The 25670-nt window shown below is 39.1% G+C and overlaps 1 protein-coding gene across 6 annotated transcripts in view; it reads right to left on the reverse strand.

The window, feature by feature from the left end:
• RANBP17 (RAN binding protein 17) overlaps positions 1–25670 on the reverse strand; it is a 339120-nt gene that overhangs the window by 23529 nt on the left and 289921 nt on the right. For 5 of the 6 annotated variants that reach the window (XM_047842084.1, XM_047841836.1, XM_047841964.1 and 2 more), the window contains 3 exons: positions 21669–21883; positions 18697–18835; positions 6335–6501 (listed from right to left, as the gene is read on the reverse strand). In XM_047842084.1, the coding sequence (XP_047698040.1) occupies positions 6335–6501; positions 18697–18835; positions 21669–21883 (521 nt within the window). The remainder of the gene's footprint in view (positions 1–6334; positions 6502–18696; positions 18836–21668; positions 21884–25670) is intronic. The other variant, XR_007148529.1, reaches the window with a different exon arrangement.

Genomic DNA, 25670 nt, shown 5'->3' on the forward strand with positions numbered 1-25670 from the left:
TTTTGCCAGTAGTATTTTTTCCTAAAAATAAATACACAGGCCATGCACAGAACGCTGTGAAGAAGACCAAGATCGTGGCAGCATGTGCAAAAAACAATTCTGTCCTGAAATGTGAGTTCCTGTTTTATACTTTTGGTGTCTACTGACCTATGTCTGGCTTCCTTTAAGTGCTTTATAGCCACGTTGTCCTCTGGTCCAGTGGTGAATGTCCCTTCAGCATGGGGTTTTAGTTTCAATCTACTGCCATATTTTTGATAATAAAGTTGCAAATCAACCAGACTGAGTTAATGGGTCATGTGGAGGGCACCCTTTCTATTTAGGGTTCACTAGAAATGTCTTTGATAACATTAGAAAACCGGGCTAATTGTTTTTTAAGAGGCTGAGAGACATGAACGTACTTCATCTACTTAGGCGTTTCCCACTGTGAGGGTGTTGCTCAGGTTCCACAGGCCAAAATCTCATGAGTTAAATATGTGGCTACACTTTCTCCTCCTTAGTCTTAGGGAATGGAACCTTAAGTATGAAAGATGTCTTGTATAGTATGTCAAAATGTTGAGCAGAGTAGCATTTCAATCTAAACACAAAAATGAAAAAAGAGCAGATGATTTCCCTTTTGCTGTAATTCACTTTGGGATGCATGTCATGAAGAGCACTATACAAAAGCAATTTTCATTGATTGACTGACTGATTGAGGAAAAGGGTGAATGTTCTTTCAGCGTACATCCCTACTGAAGTATGATTCTTATAGCTCCTGACAGCTCTTCACAATTTGTAGTTAAATGCCAGGTTGCGGTCGGGGTGTGTGTGTGGGGGGGGGGCGGGGGGGTGTGCGCAGGAGAAGAAGAGAGATAAAATCATAATTAGAACTCTTTTTGGGTTTTTATTATAGCTGACTTGTGCCAAATAGTTACATAGATAAGGGTGAAATAAATTCAAATCTAAATGTTCTAATTGTTCCTTTCAATGTATTTAGATTTTACAGAATATAATTGTTAAAAATACCCTGTTAATGAGTTAGCTGCATGATCTAATCAGTGATGCTGACAACCACATGGCCACATAGTTCTTGTTCTACTTCTGTGGAAGGCGCTACTCTTTCTAGAACAATTAGTTTTAACTGAAATTCTGATGTAGAGAAGCACTCATCATCAGTGTCCTAGTCTTATAATTTGAAAAAGAATCAGTCACACTTCTGAACTGCCCTCTAATTCTACAAAACATGCTCCTGCATTTAGTGATCTGGGCAAATCTTTCACTCTGTGATATAACTGAATGAGTGCTGATCTTCGGCTTACGTATGCAAACACTTAACACGCCCAGAGATAACACTAAAAACATTTCACACACAAATTTAATCTTCCAAATATTGTAGCAGATCTGTGCCTAATCACTGTTACTATTGACCTGTCCTTAAAGTTTTCTTTCTTTTTTATTTTTATTTTTTTATTTGAAAGAGAGAGAGCGCATATATGCGCACTGGGGAGAGGCAGAAGGAGAGAGAAAGAATCCCATGCAGGCTCCATGCTTAGAGCAGAGCCCAATGTGGGGCTCAATCCCTCCAACCTGGGATCATGACCTGGGCCAAAATCAAGTGTTGGACGTTCAACCAACTGAACCACCCAGGCGCCCGTAGTTTATTGTGCTAATGGCATAAAAATACATGGGGAGTTTTTTCCTTAATAATGTTAAGTCCAAGGAATGCTGGTGAGACAGTAATCTTATTTGAAATAGATTCACTTAATTACAGTGGATCCTCAAGTGGACTAAATTTAATGCTAGCAAAGTTAGATTTGTTTACAGATTATGGACAATAGCTTATTTAGAGAATATTTTTAAAAACATTGAGAGGGTGCCTGGGTGACTCGGTTAAGTGTCAGGCTTTTTATTTCAGCTCAAGTCATGATCTCATGATGGTGAGATCGAGCCCTGCATCGGGGCTCTGCTCTCAGTGTGGAGCCTGCCTAAGATTCTCTCTCTCCCTCTCTCTCTGCTCCTCTCTCACTCTCTCTCACTCTAAGATAAAAAATTAAAATTTTTTGGGGCGCCTGGGTGGCTCAGTCAGTTAAACGTCCAACTTCGGCTCAGGTCATGATCTCACGATTTGTGGGTTTGAGCCCTGTGTTGGGTTCTGTGCTGACAGCTCAGAGCCTGGAGCCTGCTTCTGATTCTGTGTCTGCCTCTCTCTCTCTCTCTGCCCCTCCCCCACTCAAGGTCTGTCTTTGTCTCTCTCTCAAAAATTAATAAAACATAAAAATTTTTTTTTCAAATAATAGATACTACAACTATCAGCTCCTGAACCATGTACCATCTCACAAGAGGCATAACAACTTCCCTATTCCTCAGATTCCATATGTAAAGTGAGAACTCTTCTAAAATAATCTTCAAATTCTAACTTTCTGTGAATCGGTTAACAATCATAGAAAAATTCTTCATATGAAAATAGTATTCCTCTTATACACTAGAAACGTCATTGGTTCATATATCCTTGGTGTTTTATAAAGAAACCAAGGCAGGCTGCATTTAGTGATATTATAGTAATATAATAGTATATAATAGTAATATACCTGGGTGGCTCAGTCGGTTAAGCATCTGACTTCCACTCTGGTCATGAGCTCGCAGTTTGTGATTTCGAGCCCCGCATCAAGCTCTAGTGCGGACAGCTCAGAGCCTGGAGCCTGCTTCAGATTCTGTGTCTCCCTTACTCTGCCCCTCCCCCATTCATGCTCTGTGTCTCTCTCTCTCAGAAAATGTAAATAAACATTAAATTTTTTTTTAATTAAAAAATAAGGACACTGAGGCTCTACAGTCACATAACAGATCACGATAAGCACATTTCCAGGTGCAAGGCATTTACAATGTGCTTCCTAGGCTGGTAGGCACAAATCGAAAGGTCTATGAGGATATTGGAAAACCATTTATGTGGGTTCCTGCTTCATTTGCTATGGAAGCTTGAGGAGATAACTTTTACAATTTGGAATGGACACTCATCGTGCAGTTATGCTTCCAGCAATATACATCCAGGTTGGGGGGAAAACAGTTCAAACTGGTAAATAATTGCAGTATCATTGCATCAGTTTAGTTTAAAGAGCTGACAAGCCCTCTCTAAACTCCAAGCACAATTAGTCATTAGGGTCTAGTTTTTCAGCACTGTTAAGCAATTTGTAACCCATTCCTTTTAATAGGGTTAGGCATTACTTAACCGACACAGATGCCTTGAAAACTGAAACCTCGAGTTATAAAGCAGCCACCTTGTTCATTACCTTCAGTGATAGGCAAATCATCTATAAAAACAGCATTTAATGGGCAACCAATGAATAATCAATGGCTCACTTTTCATCTGAGTGTGAAAATGAGAATAATCTAATACAAAGTCCCTCTGGTAAGATGCTGAAATCTCGAGTTCTGCTGCTCTTCAGGGCTGATTTATAAGGTCTTGGAAAGCTGATGTAAACAGATGATCAATGGGACCCATCCTTGCTCATAATAACCCCCAACTGGCCCACTCCCTCTTTTCCAAGTCCATCCCTTCAGGCTATTAGCTCCGTCCGGCTAATTCTTCCCACTACTCCTGCCTGCTGCTTTTACTCCGGCCATCCGTTCAGTCCAGCCGACTCAGAAGTAATTTTATACGCAGCAGAGAGCGGGTAGAATTGATTTTTCACTCAGTGCTCAGTTCCCATCTGAATAATTATCAATTTTACTGCCTCATAAAGGGCAGAGTCAAAATTTCAAATCAATTCAAAAGAGCTTTTGAGACGACAGAAATTGTGCATAAGAATAGAGGTCAAAGTTGTCAGTGACCTAAGGAGGTGATGTCAGATATTACTATACCCAATAGTTGACATCAGAGGCACTCAAGATGATATAACCTAGTGCTAATGCAAATCATATTTATGCTGACTACCAGAGACCAGTCATTAATATTTAAAATGCTATCTGAAAGCCTGCATTCCAAATAAATAGAATGTATTCTGCTGTTAATAAAGATATATCACTACTTAGTCATATGCTATAAAATAAAGGATTACCAAGTATTATTAACACACAGAAATTACTTAAACCAACAAACGCATGGTAATTCTGAGTAAAGACAAACTTGATGGTGTCCTGTACAACCACATCACTTGCTCTGCACAGTCTGATGGTATTTGTCTGGAATCACAGCCTATTGATTTTGGTAAAATTTTCTGCCAACTTAAAAGTTTCTGCCAAAGTTTATGAGACAATATTGTGATCAGGCTCAGTGCTGGCAGGAGGGATTTGGTGGTGGACTTGTCATTTGCCATGGTGGGGTGGGGGGCTGGGTCTGATTCCTGGCCAATTCATGGGTATTTATTTTCTCCACTGGCGGCATGCTCTCAGTCTGTGGTTCTCAACCTTCTCCTTGCAAAACACTGGAGGGCCAGGACACCCCCAACAGTACCACAGGTTACTGCAGCTGGGGAGGTGGGGAAGGGGGAAGGAGAGGTACATTCTTGATAGAAAGTATATTTTGAGGGGCACCTCGTGTATATATATATGTGTGTGTGTGTGTGTATGTGTGTATATATATATATATATATATATATATATGTGTGTGTGTGTATATATATATATATATATATATATATATATATATATATATACGGTTCAGTTGGTTAAGTGTCTGACTCTTGGTTTCGGCTCCGGTCATGATCGCGTGGTGGGTGATTGGAGCCCCACACTGGGCTCTGCACTGATGGTGTGGAGCCTGCTGAGGATTCTCTCTCTCCCCCTCTCTTTCTGCCCCTCCCTTGGTTGAATGTGCACGAGGACACTGTCTCTCTCAAAATAAATAAGTTAATTTAAAAAAATGTATATCTTGTAATGGCATTTCTGACGAACATGAGATCTTATCCCCACCACTAGGCCCTTGAGAATCAATGGTATAAGTGATAAGGCTTTCGACCCAGATGAACCTTGTTTCAATTCCACTTTCCAGTTGATCTCTCTGCATCTCAATTTGTTCATCTGTAAAATGGGGATGACGATATCTACATTTCAGGGTTGTTGTGGGGGTGTAAATGAGAAGAGTTCTCTGAAAGTCCTCTCCTCGTGTGTCAAGCTCTGTCACCACTATATTAATCAAATTATTCATATAATTCGATTATTCATATAATTTGTTACCTAGTAACTAACCCATCATCTCTGTCCCACGTGACAGAAACTTTTTAAGGAAAGAAATTATGTCTTATGAATCTCAGTGGCTCTTGTACCTTGTACACAGAAAGTCCTCACTACGTGTGCTACCTTCCTCTTCTCTTTACCATATCACCAACATGTCGTAACAATTCCAGGATCATAACCAAGTATTTACAGGCATACAGCACTTTGTTTAGTTACACAAAATCTTAATTACACACCTCCCCACAAGGAAAATAACAGGTTACTGAGACATCACCAAAAGCAAGTTTATATAACTTAATTTGCATATTAGTAAAAAAATGACAGCCAGGAAGAAAACCTCTTCCATGGCCAGCCCATTCTATGTTCATCATTTCTTCACTCAGAGTGATGCTTTCCGTTGGTGGCACGTGCCTTGTTTAACAAGGCTGGTAACCTTGTTAAAGTGTTTACATTTGCAAACCACAAACTATTATGAAGATAATTTGGCAAAATGAAACAAGTGGAAGAGGTATACAGCATCATTTCCAAAGTCAGTAGAACGGGAGAACATCAGAGTGATGGTATCTCTATAGAAAAATGGCATCATTCTCTTTGAAATATTTCTGGCACGTGTTATTCATTTTTATGCATGCTGTTACTGTGATTTGCATAAGTGAGTTTTCAAAAAACACTATTAAACTTGGACCTAACTCATAGTAGCCAGTCAGAAAACACATCTGAAAATAAAGAACTTGTGGCTTTATTCCTTTTACTTAAATGCTCTTGGGAATATGACCTACCTGAACTTTTCTTATCTTAAATAAGAAGAATACCAACTGTAGTATGATGAACCGAAAGTTCTCACCAAGTTGCCTGGCATACAGAGTACTCACAGGCAAACTTTAGAAGACTTAGAGGCTCCAGGAAAGAAAGCAGAGGTTGACTGTTTCCAGTTCTGGCTTTGCTTTTTATTGCTCTCAGGCCTCTGAAAGAGCTATCCTTTTTTTGCATCCTAGCTTCGCTGGGGTAAGATGAAAGACGTAGAGAGATGTCTTGAGGGTGAGCTAGTGTGCTACCCTACCTTGCGGGAAAATACTCCTAGAGAGTAACTGGTAAAGGGTCTTGGCCAGGACCATTTGTTCTAAGAGATATTCAGGGTCTAGGCTTCTGGGAAACTGTTTCTTAAGTCAGGTGACCGACCACCAGTTACCTGCTGTAGGACATCTGGATTTTGCTGCATAAAATGTAAGAGTCTCTGACCGGCCTGGGTGGCCTCTCTGCATCGAAGTGGCTTCTTGCCCTCTTTTGCTATGTGCTTGAAGAGGTAGGTGACGATGTAGTCTAAACTGGTACAGCAGCTGGAGGAGACAACTGTATCTGTACGAACAATAAATGAGAATTCCTTCGCATTACTAAGTGAGTTTTCATCTGATTAATTATAATGCCTCCGATTAAAAAAACCACTTTCTGGTTTCAAAGCACTTTTATCAAATTGTAAAACTCCTTGAGGGCAGGGATTTTACCTTGCTTATCTCTTTGAACCCAGTGTCTACTACAAGACCTGGTATAGAGACTTGTTAGTTAAGTAACTGACTCCTGGATTGAATTGGACAGAATTTTCCATTTGTGACCTCAACGATCGTCTGTTCAACTCAAGTGACTTTATTAAACGTCTGTTGGTGCAAAGTGCTCTGCTGCAGAGGAAACAGGGTGTGGACTTGGTGCAAAATGCTCTCTTTCAGGGGAAACCTCTACCCTGGTCAAAGAGCTTGTGATTCAGTACATAAGTCACTGCTGCTCAGTGCTAGCCAAAAATGAGCGACACACTGCTGGGCGGATTTTGAGGAAGACATCACATTTGGATGGGGATCAAAAAGACTTTACGAAGGAGACAGAACCTAAGACGGGCTTGGGAAAGTTATTTCAGTTAGACATAAGGAAGGATATTTTTCAGGTAGAGAGATTCACACAATGTGCACAGTGTGGTGGGAAGTTAGGGATTTTGGAGTCAGACAGCTCTGGTTTCAAATCTCATCTTTTCTTTTTTTTTTTTTTTTTTTTAATTTTTTTTTCAACGTTTATTTATTTTTGGGACAGAGAGAGAGACAGAGCATGAACGGGGGAGGGGCAGAGAGAGAGGGAGACACAGAATCGGAAACAGGCTCCAGGCTCTGAGCCATCGGCCCAGAGCCCGACGCGGGGCTCGAACTCCCGGACCGCGAGATCGTGACCTGGCTGAAGTCGGACGCTTAACCGACTGCGCCACCCAGGCGCCCCAAATCTCATCTTTTCTAATGACTTGCTATGTTGTTACTCTGAAAGAACCAGTTAACCTTTCTCAGCATTTGTAAAATAACTTGCAGAGTTGAATGAGAAGAAAACAACTAGAAAGTCTCAGAATAAAAACAGCTGATATTTACTGACAGTTTACTGTGTTAGTTACACAAATTATTGTGCATCCTCACAATAGCTCTGTGATGGTAACTGTTATTATCTCCATTTACAGGCAAGAATAGTGAGGGATTAAATGACATGCCCAATGCCACACGGCTGGATGACTGTGGAGCCACTGTCTGAAAATAAACAAGGAGCTAAGGTTCTAGATTTATACTTTTAACCATGAAAATTAATATACATTAAACAAAATCAGGTTTTAAGCAAAAATACATGTAACCATCAAACACTTTCTTAAAACACAATGGATTCAAAAGATGACAATTACTACCAGTTTGCCCTCATGTTGGAAAGAGGAGGGTATATTCAGGGAGTAGGACTTTTGGGATGAGTGAAAGAATATATAGGGAGTCATAAGAGAGAAGGCTGACAAAGTAGGTTGGTGTCTTCCTTGAGGGCATCCAACAGTGAGCTGGGACAGTACATTTAATTTGAAAGACAACAGAGGTGTTATTAAAGGCTTCTTTTTTAAAGCAAGCAAGTGACATGATGTAGCAACCATTTATTGACTATCTACTTTGTACATTAGGGTTATTATTCACTTACTTCTAACAATTACTTTGTATATAGTAAGTGTTGTTATTTGCATTTTTCAGTAAGAAAAATGAATTTCGGAGATAAAGAGCTTATCCAACAAAGTTCATGGTTCTGATTCATAGAATGACACTGCCCAGATTTTTTGGCCAAAGGTAATAATGTACGGACACGATCCTGGGGGAGTTTATGATCAGTAACAGAAGTGACAAGAGGAACAGTTAAAAACATTCAAAAATGGCAAAAATGGTAAATGCAGATGAGGAAAGCAGACAGGGAGAGTGGGGCTGGGAACCAGCAGATTATAAACTTCCTAAGGCAGTCATTAATTTCTTATTCATTTTATGAATCTCTGAGGTTTTGAGACACACGTGCCTTTCCTAGATTAGAGGTGCAATGTTAGTAGGCAAAGCGAGTCTGAGGAAGGTTTTATAGGTCTTGAGTTGTATTTAGTAATAATACCTAGAACGACAGAACACCACAGTTTACAAACTCTTTCATATAAATTGTTTTGGAGAGAAATGGCATAAGAAATAGAAAGAGGTAGGCTTGGTGGAAAGTTCTGACATACAGATAGATAAATGCATTTAAAACAGAGGATAACAGGGGCGCCTGGGTGGCTCAGTCAGTTAAGTGTCCAACTCTTGATTTTGGCTCAGGTCATGATCTCACAGGTTTATGAGATTTAGTCCTGTGTCAGGCTCTGTGCTGTCAGCATAGAGCCTGCTTGGGATTCTCTCTCTCCCTCTCTTTCTGCCCCTCCCTCCCTGTCTCTTTCTCAAAGTAAATTAATAAACTTTAAAAGTAAATAAAAAAATAAAATAGAGGATAATAGTAGTTGGTGCAGGATCAGTAGGGGTTGAATGAAGGTCTACAAGATGGGAATGGACAATAGTTTAGGGAAACCATAGCGCTATGGAAGCTATATATACAGGCAAATTGTGGCGCTATACTTTCCTCTTAAGAAAGGGGCTCTTTTTCTCCCAAAATCAGGGCATTTGATTGATGGAGTAATCGTTTATCTCTCCCCACTATCTGGGTTGCTGTGCAGAAAAGGAAGATTAGATTTTATAATTCCAGGAGGTAGTATAATGTAGTGGAAAAGATCTAGGCCTAAGAATCAGGTACAGACTGGTTGAGCTCGGTTGATTTTCTCTTTTCCTTCACATTTCTACTTTTGACGTCCCAATCATGAAAGTAAATGGATTAAGTAACTTAATATCTACAAAAGGAAGCGAGCAGGAAATAGATATGGTTTCCCTCACCAGTAAAGAGCAATATGCTATCAATCATACAAAAATTATAAAGACTTTACATAGATTTGGTGACCGCATGCCATGCAGGTTGCATTAAAAGGTTCCAATCTACTGAGTCAGCTATGAAAAAGCCAGGTAAACACTTTAGACATGAAGGTTGGAACATATATCCTTGCAATAAAAGCAAGAAGAAGAGATTCCATTATGGCTGATTTATGGTTGGGGACTTTGAAATGGATAAATGTTATTTTAGGGTAGATTGAAAGGTGTAGAATCATAAGGATCAAGGGCCGTTTGATCAAAAACAGAATGAATAGTGCTAAGGACTATGTATTATTATTGGTTTTCTTTATTTGCAGCTCAAGCTATCATGTGAGATTCAAATAATGAAACTCTCCTGACATAAAAGGATGGGCAGAAGTCATGAATTTTCATATTTTGTCCTGGTTCTTGGTATTCAGAATTGTTAAATTTTTTAATATGTTTTATTTATTTTTTTGAGAGAGCACAAGTCGGGGCGTGAGAGAGAGGGGGGCAGAGGATCCGAAGTAGGCTCTGCCCTGACAGCAGCAAGCCTGATGGAGGGCTTGAACTCACAAACCGCAAGATCAGGACCTGAGCCGAAGTCTGACACTTAACCGAATTAGCCACCCAGGAGTCCCAGTATTCAGAATCTTTTAAAAGGATTCATTCGGGGCACCTGAATGGCTCAGCCTGTTGAACATCTGACTTCAGCTCAGGTCATGATCTCATGGTTTATGGGTTCGAGCGCCACATCAGGCTCTGTGCTGACAGCTCAGAGCCTGGAGCCTGCTTCGAGATTGTGTCTCCATCTCTCTCTGCCCCTCCCCCACTTGCGCGCGCGCGCGCGCGCGCGCGCGCGCGCGCTCTCTCTCTCTCTCTCAAAAATAAGTAAACATTAAAAAAAAATGACCAGGGGCGCCTGGGTGGCGCAGTCGGTTAAGTGTCCGACTTCAGCCAGGTCACGATCTCGCGGTCCGTGAGTTCGAGCCCCGCGTCGGGCTCTGGGCTGACGGCTCGGAGCCTGGAGCCTGTTTCCGATTCTGTGTCTCCCTCTCTCCCTGCCCCTCCCCCGTTCATGCTCTGTCTCTCTCTGTCCCAAAAAAAAAAAAAAAAAAAAAAAAAAAGGATTTATCTGCAATGTAGACAATTAAAAAAATTTTTTTTAATGTTTATTTATTTTTGAGAGACAGAGAGAGACAGCATGAGCAGGAGAGGGGCAGAGAGAGAGAGAGAGAGGGAGGGAGACCCAGAATACAAAGCAGGCTCCAGGCTCTGAGCTGTCAGCACAGAGCCCGACGTGGGGCTTGAACTCATGAGCCCTGAGATCATGACCTGAGCTGAAGTTGGACTGCAATGTAGACAATTTTAGACACAATGTTTAAGTCGAATGGTCACTTTGTTCTCTCTAGCAACTTGTTGTTTGGCATTAAAACCAAATGCTCCTTTTCTCCTGCAACCGGTCTCCAAAGGAAGCACATGCATCATTAATAAGCCTCCTGTTCACTAGGACCCATCATGGAAAACTGTTCTGAAAAGTTAACTGTATAAGAAAGAGTTGCTTGACTGAGTCAGGAGAATAATAATGGGGCTGAGCTAAAATTTGGCTTTGGCTCAAAATTTCTCACCATGGCAGAAGAGAGGAAGGAGGTCTTAGAAAAATTCAGTGTGAAAGGCAATTTCAGAAACGAAAGGCCTGTCTGGGTGGTGCGCAGTTTTGGAAATAGGTGGCTCTGGATTTGAATCTGTATTTTCTAGATGTTTAACTTCATGGAGCTTTAATTTGCAACTCTGTAAAATGTGCTCAATACCACCTATTTTGCAAGGTCTTGTGAGAAATTAGTAAAGTGTGTAAAGATTAACATAGTGCTCAACACACAGTAGGCTTCCCCCTTTTCACTTCCCATCTGTTTTCCTGGCGGTTTCAGTCCCTTAAATACAAAGCCCATCATTTTGTTTGGCAAACTCATAGCTAGCTGTCTTCTACTTTTAGCATGTTTTTGGTGGGAGAAACTAGTGTACAAGGTCTCTAAGTTTCTAAATATTTCCTGAATGTCTTGTTTCCATGTTATATTCATACCACTTAATCTAATTCAAGAATGTGTTCAAAATAACAACATATTCTATTCATAATGAACATTTTATTAATAGTGGCCTTGATGAGGAAAGGTCTGGTGGCTTCCAGTTGGTTCAAATTTTCACTTGTCCTCACAATTTGTTTTTGCCTTTTGTGCTATCTTTTACTTCCTGGAATGACCCTCACTGCTGCCCCAGCTAATCTTCAGAGGCCTTCCCTGATCACTTCTAAAGAAGCCACATTTGATCATTCTCCAGTCATTATCCCATTTTAAGTCTTTGTTTAGCACTTGCAATGACTTGACTTTTTCTTGTGTGTGTGCGTGCGTGTGCGTGTTTGTGTGTGTGTGTGTGTGGTCATTTATTTATTGTTTATCTTTTCCCTCTAGAGTAAAAGCTTCACATCAGCAGGGACCTTCTCTGTTTTGTTCCCTTTAGTACTGCCAAGTACATAGTATGTGCATAATTGGTACTTACTGAATGAATGACTTGAGTGTCACTATTATTAAGAGCAGCTTTTTGTAAGTTCTGCACTTGGTCTCTATATGTAAGAGAATGGTTTCTATATGTAAGAGTGTGGTGGGGGGTGATGGTGGCTGGGTAATAAAAAGATAGAAAATAGGGGCACCTGGGTGGCTCATTTGGTTAAGCATTTGACTCTTGGTTTCAGATCAGGTCATGATCTCACAGTTTTGTGACTGCGAGCCCTGGGTCAGGCTTCTCTCTCTCCCTCTCCCCTACTCACGCCGTCTCTGTCTCTCTTAAAATAAACTTAAAAAAAATAAAAAGAAAATATAGTCACTTTTCTCATTCACCTTTCTCTTTCCCCACATTGCAGCTTGCCTGAAACTAAAAATGCTGATGAATGAGGATAACCAAAAATTGTTAATATCATGTTAAGCATATTAGGTGAGTTACTACCCTATCACTGATTCAATTTTTTTTTTTTGTGTGTGCTTCTGTCTCAGTTTTTCCAGAGGCTAAAGTAGAACTGAAGCCTGCTTGTAACCCAAACGATAACTATAAATGCCTCTTTGCAGATCTATTATTGTTGGAAAAAGAGAAACCCAAGTGGGTACTTTTGATAGTCCTTTTTCTTGAAGATTAGATAGATCTAGGGCAGGGAGGTGAGGCGAAGAGGAATGGGTTTTCGAGTCAGAAAGACTCCTAGATCAGGCACTTATTGGTTGTGTGACCTTCTGCAAGTTGTTTGACTTCCCTGAGCCACAGCTTACTCATCTGTATAATGAAATATAATGAAAATAACATTACTCAATTAACTTAATCAATAAATATTTACTGAGCACTTACTATATGCTAGGCACTGGGAATAAAGTGTTGCCTCAAGACACTGTTTCTGTCCTTCAGAAAACTGCAATCAGGTAGGAAATAAGGACACACAGAGTATGTAACCCAGTTTTGGTAGGCACAGTGGTTCTGAGAAGGACAAGGCTGAAGTACCCATCTGAAAACACCTATGACAGCATCAGGCACAGAGTACATGTCCATAAACATACACTTAATAAGTGGTAGCACCAGGACTTACATCCAAGCTCAGTACTCCCTCCCTAATGCCACTTCATCAAGACTCCCTTGAGAGCCTTGTTGAAATGCAGATTCCAGGCCTGAGACCACACTTTGAGAGCAATATAGCCGCCTGCAACTAATTTAAAATCTTCAAGTATTACTATGATGTGAGTTAAAAGAATGTCAAGCCAAACTGTAATAAGAAAAGACAAGGCTTCAGTTTCTGTCCTTGAAGGATTAACTGCTATGAGAATTTTTCCTTCTGCCATAAACAACTAGAAAACAGGACAAAAATATGAAACAACATTTTTCAATTATTGCACAACAAGCAGTACAGGGCTATTAAACCAGAGAGGAGGGAAACAAATGATGTGATTGCTCAAGCTTATTGCCCCAAGTAGTTTCCAGGCTACAGACCAGGAAGGGGGAACCCAAACGGAGCTAAGCAGTCTCACTGAGTTGAAGAGAAACAGTTTGAATTTGGGGAGACTGAGGCAGCTAGAACTCATGGGACAGAGCTTCAGGGAGTGGGAGCTATACAAAGAGACAGTTCTGGAGATCTGTAAAGGAGTCCTTCCCATCCAGTCTTCGAATAATAACAGAGATATATAACACATGTGTAGTTCCAGAAGGAATGGAGATAGAGGGAAAGAGGTAGACTGTGATTATTTGAAGGCAAACTGTGCTGATATTATTTGAAGGTGTAGATTATAAACCCTAGAGTACCACTAAAAATAAAAAAGTCTGGCTAATAAACTCATAGGGGATATAAAATGGATTCATAAGAAAGATGTAATTAATCCTAACCAAAAGAAGGCAAGAAAAAAAGAAAAAAGAAACAAAGTTCAGACAAAATAAAAAGAAAACAAGTAGCAATATTATAGATTTAAACTCAAATACACTGGTACTTACATTAAATATAAATGGTTGAAACACTAATTAGAAGGCAGAGACAGTGAGATTTGATATAAAAATATGACCCACCTATAAGCTGTGTGTTTGGCAAATACGTTCATGTGCTAATTCCCAGAACCTGTGAATGTGTTAGATTATACAGCAAAGAATAAATAAGACTGCAGGTGGACTAAGATTGCTAATTAGTTGAGCAAAACATAGGGAGATTATTTTGGATTATCTGGATAGGCCCAATGTAATCCCAACGGTCCTTCAAAGTAAAAGAGAGAAGCAGGAGAGGTCAGACTTAGAGGGAGATGTATCTATAGAAGAATGGTTACAGATGCAATCTTGCTGGTGTTGAAGATGAAGGGGGGCCATGAGCCAAGGAATTTAGGTGGTCTCTAGAAACTGGAACAGGCAAGGAAATGGATTTGGTCCTAGAAAGGAACACATCTCTGCTGACACTTTCATTTTATAGCCCAGTGAGACCCATGTCACATTTATGATCTAAAGAACCATAAGATAATAAATGTACATTAGTTTAAGCCACCAAGCTTGTACAAATTTGCTATAATAGCAATAGAAAATACCTGCTGTCTACAAGAAACCAACTTTAAATATAAAGACACAGAAAGATTAAAAGGGAAATGATAGAAAAAGAGGCAACCTAATCAAAAGAAAGCTGGAGAGGCTAGTAATATCAGACAAAGTAGATTTCAGAAGAAAGAGTATTAAAAAAAAAAAGAAAGAGTATTGCAAGAGATAAAGAAGGTCATTTCATAATGATAAAGGGGAAAATTGACCAAAGGAACATAACAATCCTAAATATTTATGTATCTAGTAACAAAGCTTTGAAATACTTTATATAAAAACTGATAGAACTAACTGAAAGGAGAAATGGAAAAATCTATATAGTCAGACTTCAGCACTTCTCTCTTGGTGGTTCATAGAATAAGTAGAAAACAAACAACCGGTAATAATATAGAAAATCTGAACAATTAGAACACCATAGAACATTCTTCCCAACAACAGTGGAATGCACAGTCATTTCAAGTGCCCATGGCACATTCATCGTATTTTGAACATAAAAAGGACACAATAAATATAAAGATTATAAAAATTACTGAGTATTTCCTATGACCACAATGGAATTAAACTAGAATCAGTAACAGATATCAGGAACACCTGTGAATATACAGAAATTAAAAACCCTGTGCCTCTAAGTAACAATCCACTGATAAAAGAAGAATTCAGCAGGACAATTAGAAAATATTTTTGAACCGAATAGAAAAAAAAAATCTCAAAATATATAAAATTTTTGTGAGGAATAGCTATAGCAGTGCTTAGATGAAAGCATTAAATGTGTATATTAGCAAAGAGGAAAGGTCTAAAATCAGTTATCTAAGTATCTACTTGACAAAATTAAGAAAAGAAGAAGCAAAGTAAACTAAAGGAAGGAAATAATAAAGGCCATATATGAAATTAATGAAATAAAAGATGGAAAAATAAAAGAGAATTCAATGAAAACTGAAAGCTGGTTCTGTGCAATAAAACTGATCAATCTAGAGCCAGAATGAGAAAAAAAAGAGAGAGAAGACACAAATTGCCAATTTCAGGGATGGAAGAGGGGAATCACTACAGACCTTGCTCAAGTCATATTGTATAACAATGGGATATTATGAACAATTTTATGTCAATGTCAGATGAACTTCAGATGAAATGGAGAAATTCTTTTGAAGATACAAACTACCAAATGCTATGCCAGATCTAATAAATAAGTGGAATAGTCCTGTATCCATGAAAAAATTTAATTTGTAGTTAAAAAAACTTACTAACAACAATAAAAAATCTAGGCTTAAAGGCCTCACTAAGGAGATCTAATAACCATTTAAGTAAGAACTAGTAACAATTCTCCACAAACTTTTTAAGAAAATAGGAGAGGTGGAAACAATCCTCGAGTCATTTTATGATGGCATTAGACTGACACTAAAACAAGGCAAAGATACAGAAGAACAAAGAGTACAAGATATGGAAGAAGAACTATAGAAAAACTACTGAGAACACATAAATATCTGTCACGAACATAGATGTAAAAAATCTGTATCAAAATTTTAGAAAGTCGATTTCAATACCATATAAGAAGGATGTGTTACAACCTAGTGTGGAATCCAAGGTTGGTTTTACATTCAAATACCCATCAATGTGATGATTAACATTATGTAATGTATTAAAAAAGCAAAGCCATATAATCATGTCAGTAGATGTAGATAAATAATTTGATAAAATTCAATATTCATTCATGATAATACTCTCAGAAAACCACAAATAAGGGAATTTTTTCAACAAGATAAAAGAGCATCTATATAAAAACCTATGGCTAACATTAGACTGAATGGTGAAAGAATGAATGGAGACATTTCCTTGGAGACAAGGAAAAAAATGTTTGCTATCATTACTTCTACTCAACATTGTATTGTGGACCCTAGCCAGTGTGATAAGGCAAGGAAAAAAAAGCCATACAGACTGGAAAGGAAGAGATGAAACTGTCTTTATTTGTAGGTACATCTATGCAGAAAATCTTAAGACATCTACAAAAACTACCAGAATTAATAGGTAGGTTTAGTAAGGTTGAAGGATATATGGTGAACACACAAAAAAAATCAACCGCAATTCTGCACAGTAGCCAAAACCAATGGGAAATTAAAATTCAATACCATGTACAATAGCATAAAAACATAAAATACGTAGTTATAAATATAACAAAATAAGTACAAGAGTCATACATTTAAAGCTACACAAATGCTGTTGAGAAAAATTAAGGAAGACCTAAATAAATGGACAGATATGCCATTTTCAGGAATTGAAAGTTCAATATTGCTAATATGTTAACCGCCCCCAAATTGGGCTAGAGATTCAACGCAATCCCCACGAAAATTCCCCTATTCATTTATTTTTTCTAACGAGAAACTGACAAATTGACACGAAGGTGTATATAAAAAGACAAAGGACCCAGAATAGTCAAGACCGCTTTAAAAGAGAAAAACAGAGGCACCTGGGTGGCTCAGTCAGTTAAGTGTCTGACTCTTTATTTCAGTTCAGGTCATGATCTCACAATTTGTGGGATTTAGTCCCATGTCAGGCTCTGCACTGACAGCCGAGTGCCTACTTGTGATTTTCTCTTTGGCTCTCTCTCTCCCATGCTCGCTCGCGCGCTCTCTCTCTCTCTCTCTCTCTCTCTCTCTCTCTCAATATAAATAAACATTAAAAAAAATAGAGAAAAACAAAATTAGAGGGATATACTCTCTGATTTCAACATGTACCAGAAAGTTAGGACAAAAGTTAAGAACCAGAACAGTATAGAATTGGCACAAAGTAATTCAATAAGGAAAGAACATTCTTCAACAAAAGGTGCTAGAACAACTGAATAACTGTATGCTAAAAAACAGCTTTTGTCTCATACATAATATTATATACAAAAAGTTTAGTTGAAATGGTTCACAGACCTAAACATAAGATCAAAAACTATAAAACTTCTGAAGAAAACACAAAAACCACCTGTCTGGCCTTGGGTTAAGCAAGGATTTCTTAGGATAGGACCCAAAAGACATGAACCATAAGAGAAAAAATAAGTAAATTGGACTGCCTCAAGATTAAAAAAACTTTGCTCTTATAAGATGAGGCTGTTAGAAAATAAAAATACAAGCCAAGCCTGAAAAAATATTTTCAAAACACATATCTGATAAAGGATCTGCATCCAGAATATTTAATAAATGTTTACAAGATAAATAACCCAGTTTAAAAAAATGGGTAAAGGATTCAAACAAATACTTCACTAAGAAGATACGTGAATGGCCCATAAGCATGAAAAGATGTTCAAATCACTATTTAGTAGTGAAAGAAATATTAAAAACATCATGAGATTCCTCTTAACTTCCCACTAGGATGGCTAAGATTAAAAAGACTGACAATACCAAGTGTTAGGGAGGTTACTGGGAAACTGGAACCCTCAAACGTTGCTGGGAGAGCAGAATGGTACAGTCATTTTGGGAAACAGTATCACAATTTTTTTATAATGTTAAAAATACACTTAGCATACAACTCAAAAATCCCACTCCTAGCTATTTCCCCAAGAGAAATACTACCTGTCCACAGAAAGACTTGTACACTCACAGTAGCATTGTACAAAACAACCAAGTAATGGAAACAACTCAAAAGTCCATCAGCTGGTGAATATATAAATAGATAGGTTGTAGTATTCCACACAATGGAATAATACTCAGCAACAGAAAGGAATAAACTGACTTTCAAAACAGCATGGAAGAATCTCAAAGGCGTTACGCTAAACGAAAGAGAAAGGTATATACATCACAGGATTCCACTTAGATGAAATTCTGGAAAAGGTAAACTATAGTGAAAGAAAGTAGACAGTGGTTCCTTGGGGCTGGGGTGAGGGGGAAGGGACTGATTAGAAGGGGGCACTAGAGCGCTTTCTGTGGTGAAGAAAATGTTCCATATCTCAGTTGTGATGGTTCATGACTATGTATATATATTTGTTATAGTCACTGAACAACTAACTGTTCACTTAAAATCAATGTGTATAAATTATACCTTTAAGCGGATTAAAAATTAAGCTGTACATCAAAATACAAAAAGGCATTTTCTCACTTGCAAGCAATAATTATGAAATAATCTTAGTTTGGGTACATAATTTTTTCCTATCTGTAGGATGATCATCTTAGTAAGCACATACATTAAGAGACCACAATCAAGTTTTTCCTCTGGAAATCATGTTCTCCACAATACTTACCAAGAGTAGTGAGTCCCTCGGAGATAGATGTGAGAACATACAGCAGTACAGGAGGCTCTAAGTTGGTGATGAAGCTCATGTGGTCCTGGGTGAGACACTCCAGGAGTGGATAGTAAGACTGGCTCAGTTTCCGATATTGCTAAAACACAGAGATACCAAGTGTCAAGCCACTGGGAAGCAAAAGACATGTTAAGGTCTAGTGGAAACTGCCATTTATAATATTAGAAAATATAAACCTACCTAAATATAAATATATAAAATAAATACATGGAACAAATGACAAACACATGATTCTCAATTCGGTATTTAAGGGGGTTCTAATAGGAATCTCTTGATCTCTAGAAATCCTAATTTGAAGACACAGCACAGAAAGTATCCTCAATTTTACCTTACATGGATAACACTTAAATGCAAATAAAATTCTGTAGTATGGAATTTAGAAGACTGAATTCTTCCTCAAAAAAAAAAAAAAGTTAGAGAGGGAGGGAGCCAAACCATTAGATACTCTTAAAAATTGAGAATAAACTGAGGGTTGATGGGGGGTGGGAGGGAGGGGAAAGTGGGTGATGGGCACTGAGGAAGGCACCCGTTGGGATGAACACTAGGTGTTGTATGGAAACTAATTTAACAATAAATTTTATATTTAAAAAAAACAACTAAAAATAGAGTTACCCTATGATCCAGCAATTGCACTATACGGTATTTACCCAAAGGATACAAAGATACAGATTGGAAGGGGTACATGTACTTCAATGTTTATAGAAGCATTATCAACAATAGCAAAACTATGGAGAGAGCCCAAATGTCCACTGACTGATGAATGGATAAAGATGTGGTACATAGACACACACACACACACACACACTGGAATATTATTCAGTCATCAAAAAGAATAAGAGCTTGCCAATTGCAACAGCGTAGATGGAGCTAGAATGTATCATGCTAAGTGAAATAAGTCCATCAGAGAAAGACAAATACCATAGGATTTCACTCATATGTGGAATTTAAGAAACAAAGCAGATAAATCTATGGGAAGTGGAGGAAAAAGACAAGGGAGGGAAACAAACCACAAGAGAGACAGAAAAAACTGAGGGTTGATGGAAGGAGGTGGGTAGGGGGGATGGGTTAAATGGGTGATGGGTATTAAGGAGGGCACTTGTAGTGATGAGCACTGGCTGTTGTATGTAAGTGATGAATCACTGAATTCTACTCCTGAAACCAATACTGCACTTCATGTTAACTGAAATTTAAATTGAAAAAAAAAAAAAAGACAACTATTTTCTGGATGGAGATATTGTAACTCTGAACAGTTATTACTAGTGGTAAGGCAGCCTTTTTTTTTTTCTTTTTTTTTTTTTAACACAAAGCTTTTGCTGTTAGAATAGGATTTGGCATCATGGTCTGTTGTACTTACAGAGTGCCTGCCCATCTAATTAAATCATAATTTGGTCAATGGCTTAATATTTGCTATATACTATGAGCAAAAGGTAAGCGTATGAGAAAGATCCCTGGAAAACTTCAAATGAAACTCAAGCCAATACCAAAGAAGCACAACACTCATAAGAGAAATAAACCAGAGTAGTATTTATTAAAGTGAGATTAAGGCCACCTCCATGAGGTCACATGGGGTGCTTGCTAAAAATGCAGTTTCCTGATCCCCACTCCAGACTCACTAAATGAAAAGCTCTGGAATGAGGTCCTAAAACATGCATTTTACATACATAAAGGGAATCCTATGCATCCTCAATTTTGAGAATTAGTGAATTAGAGATTTGATTGCCTGTTAGAAAAAAGATGAGAGAAATTCCTGGAGCTACAACCAGTTTTTTTGGTGGACCTCAACTATAGTGAAGTGTCTTCTCAGTGAGGTGTCTGTTAACGCATGGTTGATCTGAGTCAAGTTTCTAGTCTGTAATTTCTGTCACACAGGCAGCCTTCAATGAGCATTCTGTTCTACTACTGAGGCTTAACCACTTTAGCTGGAGATGTGGTTCCATAAAGACTTAGAACGGTGGAAGAGGGTGCCACTAGTCCATTCTTGTCCAGGATGACTCAGGCTGACCAAAGGCCCCCTAGATCTTAGCTGCAACTTTGGCAGGGAGCAGGTGGTAAAGCCTGAACTACATACACCTGAGCATGAATTTGGTTGTTATTGAAGTAATTACTGCAGCCACATTGGGCATATATTAGCTTTTGTGCAATCATGCAGAGGTGTTTAAAAAAAAAAAAGTGTGGTAACGACACAGCTCAGTGGAGGAGCCTGGAAATTTAAATTTCCAACAAGCACCCTAGGTGATTCTGATGGGCCTCAAAGTTTGAAAACCACTGACATAGATCATAGAAACTAGACGGTAGAGTTGAAAAGGGACCTGGAGATCACTTTGTTTAATTTACTCATTTTAAAGGTGAGGAAATTAAAGCCTGGAGAAATAGAGAAGGTGATTTATTCAAGGTAAATGACTAGTGAGTGGCAGAGTTGAGACTATGCACCCGCACGCTCAACTTTGATTTCAGCACTCCTTCCGCCACACCAGAATTTTCATGCAAAGGGAAGCCAAACAGTAGGGGAAGTAGAGGGCATAGGAGGAGGAAGGAAGAAGGAAGGAGAAGATCCTGCAGCCGATCCTGCATTTCTGCTCCAAGAGACAGACCTGTTTTGAATTATGAGTATAGTTGTAAGCAATCAGTTGAAATTGCTGATGACATTTTCTCTAGATGCAGAACCTGGAGCACTCTGGAGGACCGATCCATCAGACGGTGGTAGCTGCAGTTTTCAAAACTGCACATTTAATTATAGAAACACAGCCACTATAGTTGTTCAAATTCTGCGAGTTAAATCAAGATGCTGTCCTAAAACATAACAATGTTCTGGTGCTATTCTAACTCCCTGGGCTTCACTGTAACCATTCCAAGCCTGTGGTGGTGTTACTTCACATTTCACACAAAGACTCCCGTGATGCACGATTGCTTACTAGCAAGTCACTGTGGGACACTGACAGCAGCATTTTGACAAAGGCCTGGAGTACATTGTCAAAATGGTTGTCCCCATACAACTTGAAGACGCCAAAGCTGACATAATTTCCACACAAGGCAGATTTCAGAGCTGAATAGCAGATGGAGATGCCCTTGAGTTTCATTGGATAAATCTGATCTTTTGAGAGGCTCCCAAGGGACAGGATCTGATTACCTGTTTTAGGGTAAAAGCAGACAGAGAAAGTGATATAAGTAGATGTAATTCAAGGCACATTATTTAACATTTTCACTTCACCGCTAATGTTCACCTCCTCCTAGCATTGTTCCAAAAATGACACCACCCGTGTAACGAAAAATGCAAATATTTAAGGCAGTTTACCTGGGAAGCACAAACGGCCCAAGGAAAACCAATCAAGGGTACTGGAAAAGTTTTATGTTTTTACCTAGGTGGTGATTATACGAATATGCAGGTAGATATGGAAAAATTCATTGAGTTGCACTCTTAAGATTAGTTCACTTTACATATTTTAATATATGTGTTATCTCCTCTTCAACAAGACATTAGAAACGTAGGAGTAAACAACCAACTAAGTCAAGAGAAAAAGCCTAGGCTGAGATATAAGTTACGCTAAATTCTGGGATGAAGTTCCAACAGTTTTACATGAATTTGATCTTGAGTTACTTCACTTTTAGGAGCCTCGCAGGTTTGGTATATGAATTAAATGAAATAAGACGCACAAGAAATCCTCGGCACAGTGCATAACAAATGTTACTTCCTTTTTCCTTCTGTCATTTTTCAGAAGATCTCAAGAGATGATTTTTAAAACTGTACTTAAATTCTATGTTGTCCATCAAAAGATAAAGAAATGTTTATATAATCACCTTAAAAATTTTAATACCGGTTAGCATTTATAACCAACAATTTGTTTCTGAAATGTGTGCTAGTAAGGCATGTTTTTAGGCAATACCCAAGAATGCCTTTAAAAAAACTATAAAGTCCTACATGTTTCTTAGCTCTGTGTTTTCCTATTTAAGTGAGTACTGCTAAAATTGAAACTAAATTCAACTTACAAAATGTAGAGGTGCATTGTTGTGGCTTTGTACTGTGCCAATTTGGCTACACAAGAACTAACTTTCCCAGAATGCATTTCCCTTTATGGCTGTGGGCTAGAATTGGGCAAGAGAGAAATTTGTGTGAGATTTGTAAGGTGGAAGTGAAGTAGCAGCCACGCTTTTGTGAAGGTCACTGTGACCAGAGTGAGAAAAAACAGTAGAAATGCCGCTGGGTTTCAGTTTGTCCGTGTTCTTTCCTCCTCTGTGTCTAGAACCACCAGTCCTGCTGACGAATGACTCCAAGCCCATCACCAACTACTCTGCAGCAGACTTCCAGGCTGGCAGCTATGCAAAGGCAGCCGTTTTCCATTGACTTCTACCCTACATCAGTTCCCTCTGACCCCACATCCTTTCATGGTTCCATTCTAGCAGCTGGAAGTGACACTTCCAGCTGCTAGAATTCCCTGCAAGCTCCAACTTGTCCACCCAGGCCATTGTTTCAGGAGGGCTGATTAGTGGTTTTTCTTCTGAATTTTCAATTCCCTCCTTTGACCTATTTTCCCATCTTTGCCCAAGATTGTACAAAGTCTGATTCATAAAACAAGTTCCCTGTTCTGTCAGTGTCATAGTGCTTGTTTTTCCCTGTTTGAATCCTGACTGATATGTATATTACAGTAACCACGTGTGTACTGTAAGAGGGGTGAGACAGACCCTGGAATTTACTCCACACCAAATCCCGTACCCTCTCTCATGACCTCATCCTAATTTAGAGAGTAAGTTCCATAAAGATTCAACTCAATATGACAGCATTTACTTAACAGCTATTATGTGTGAGGTGCTGGGATAAACAAAGGAAATAAAATCTCTATTCTGAAGAAGTTCAGTCTGGTGGGAGAAATAGATTTATAAATCAATGATTTCATACAATGTGACAAACACAGAGAGATTGGGTTAAAATGTTAGGGGAACAGAAGAAGAGACTGACTCTGCTTGGCCAGGAGGTCAGTGGGGAAAGGCTTCACAGAACAGGCTATTTCTCAAGGATCAAGCCCGGTTTTCCAGGAAGACTTGGAGGGGGAGGAGTGTGTGCTAGGTAGATTATGCGCACAGGTATGGAGGTCCGCAAAAGCAGGATGCTGCAGGAGAAGACAGTTCTCAACCACTGCCTTTTTACCTTTGCCTCAAATTCAGTATAAACCAAGGTAGACATTCCCCTGTCCTCTCTGTCCTCGGAAAAGGAAAGCACTGCTTACATGTGATGAAAGGAGCTAGGATAATCTGGGGGTTATGTGTGGACTACACATTTTGGGTTTGTTGGAAAGGCCCAGGTCAACGGGAGAAAACTGGATCATCTTTTGGGGTCTTTTTATGCTCATGTCCTTATGGGAGAAGTAAAGGTCTTATATTCTACAGCAAAGATGGAATGGGCAGACCAAGAACGGTGATGGTACAAAAATTTTGATTTAAAGATTGGATAACCTATCATCAAGTAGGATTACTTATTTAGAATCACAACTTTCATCTCTGTGTTGAAGTTGCAACCTAAAATACATGTCTTTTGGCCTGTGTCAGACACATCTGTGTTAATTTATTTTAATTAAACAAGTTAATTAGTGTAGCCTTGTGACCTTTGAAAAGGAGAACGAGTAATACTTTTGAAATAGAGAGCTGTACCTCACTGTGCTCAGGTACCTCAGCATTCCGTGGTGGCTATGAAAGACTCTGGAAGAGAAGGCTTGGCCAAGTCATTTACTCACTCCGACTCAGCTTTATTTAGTATGTGTCACTGAACAGTACTTACTGAAATTGGATTGCACCCCGCCTCCCCCAAAAAAGCTTAAAATGCCATAATTGGGGGCAGGGGAATGAGATACCATACATTCTTAACGTTAGGCCTGGGAGAGAGGGGTGTGGAGGCTCCTCTGGGGCTCCGGACAAGAATGCTGGGAATTGATGGATAACCTGGCCGAGGGCAACAGTGGGGGGAACTTCCAGTGGGAGGCACAGGTGCCAAGCACTGCCATTCTTACTCTTGTGCATGCTGCAGCAGGAAATCTCACTAAATGATAAGGGGAAAAAAAACCTGAAAAATAAGCACAGAGGACTCCAGATACTGGTAATTCAGCTTACCATTTGCTTATATTAATTGCTTGGGTTCTCTTTTCTTAACCTCTACTCTCTGTCCCTTTTGGAGAAACCTTTTTGTTTTTGTTTTGGGGTTAGCTTCCAGCACTCAGAAGTACCCTTCTGGACAATCCTCAAGATCTAGATTCAGAGAAGGATATACATTTAAAAAACGCAAAATCTCCACTTCTGTTTACCTGAGATCTACTTTCAGGTCTTTTTTTTTTTTTTTTTTTAAACTCTTTTTCCTTCTGAGACCCCACCTCTTCCCTGAGTGACTGACTCTATAATGTCTCCTTCAAAAGAGGCTTCCTACACCCAAAGAAGAGTGATCTTCTTTCACAGGTCTCCGGTGGAGAACTATATAAAAGACAGTATTCTAACAGAAGACAGAAATACAGTGCATAAGGGAGTAATGAACCGGGTGGGCTTCTGACTCATACTGATTGGGGTTGAAGCCTACCTCTTTCCTTACTACCTCGGTGTCTGAGCAGATTGTTAATCTCTGTAAGTCAATTTCCTCATTTATAAAATAAGGATAATTAAAGTACGTAAAACACACAAGGCTCTTATGTGGAGTAAAGGAGACAGCATATGTAAAGCGCTTACCATAGTAACTGGCACAGCGCTCGCTCAGTAAATGTAAATATGACAATGCATACTCCTGTGGGTTCATTTCTTTCTCAAGTCTAGTAGCCTGTAAGTTCACACATGGGGGGCTATGGCCGGGAAAAGAGGGGGAGCTGAAGCTGGCTGTGTAGCATAATACACTTCCTTCTAATATGTGATTCAAAGTCAGGTCAATGCTATGTCTTGGAACATCT

The sequence above is a fragment of the Prionailurus viverrinus genome, chromosome A1 (genome assembly GCF_022837055.1).
Source record: "Prionailurus viverrinus isolate Anna chromosome A1, UM_Priviv_1.0, whole genome shotgun sequence".
Lineage (NCBI taxonomy): Eukaryota > Metazoa > Chordata > Mammalia > Carnivora > Felidae > Prionailurus > Prionailurus viverrinus.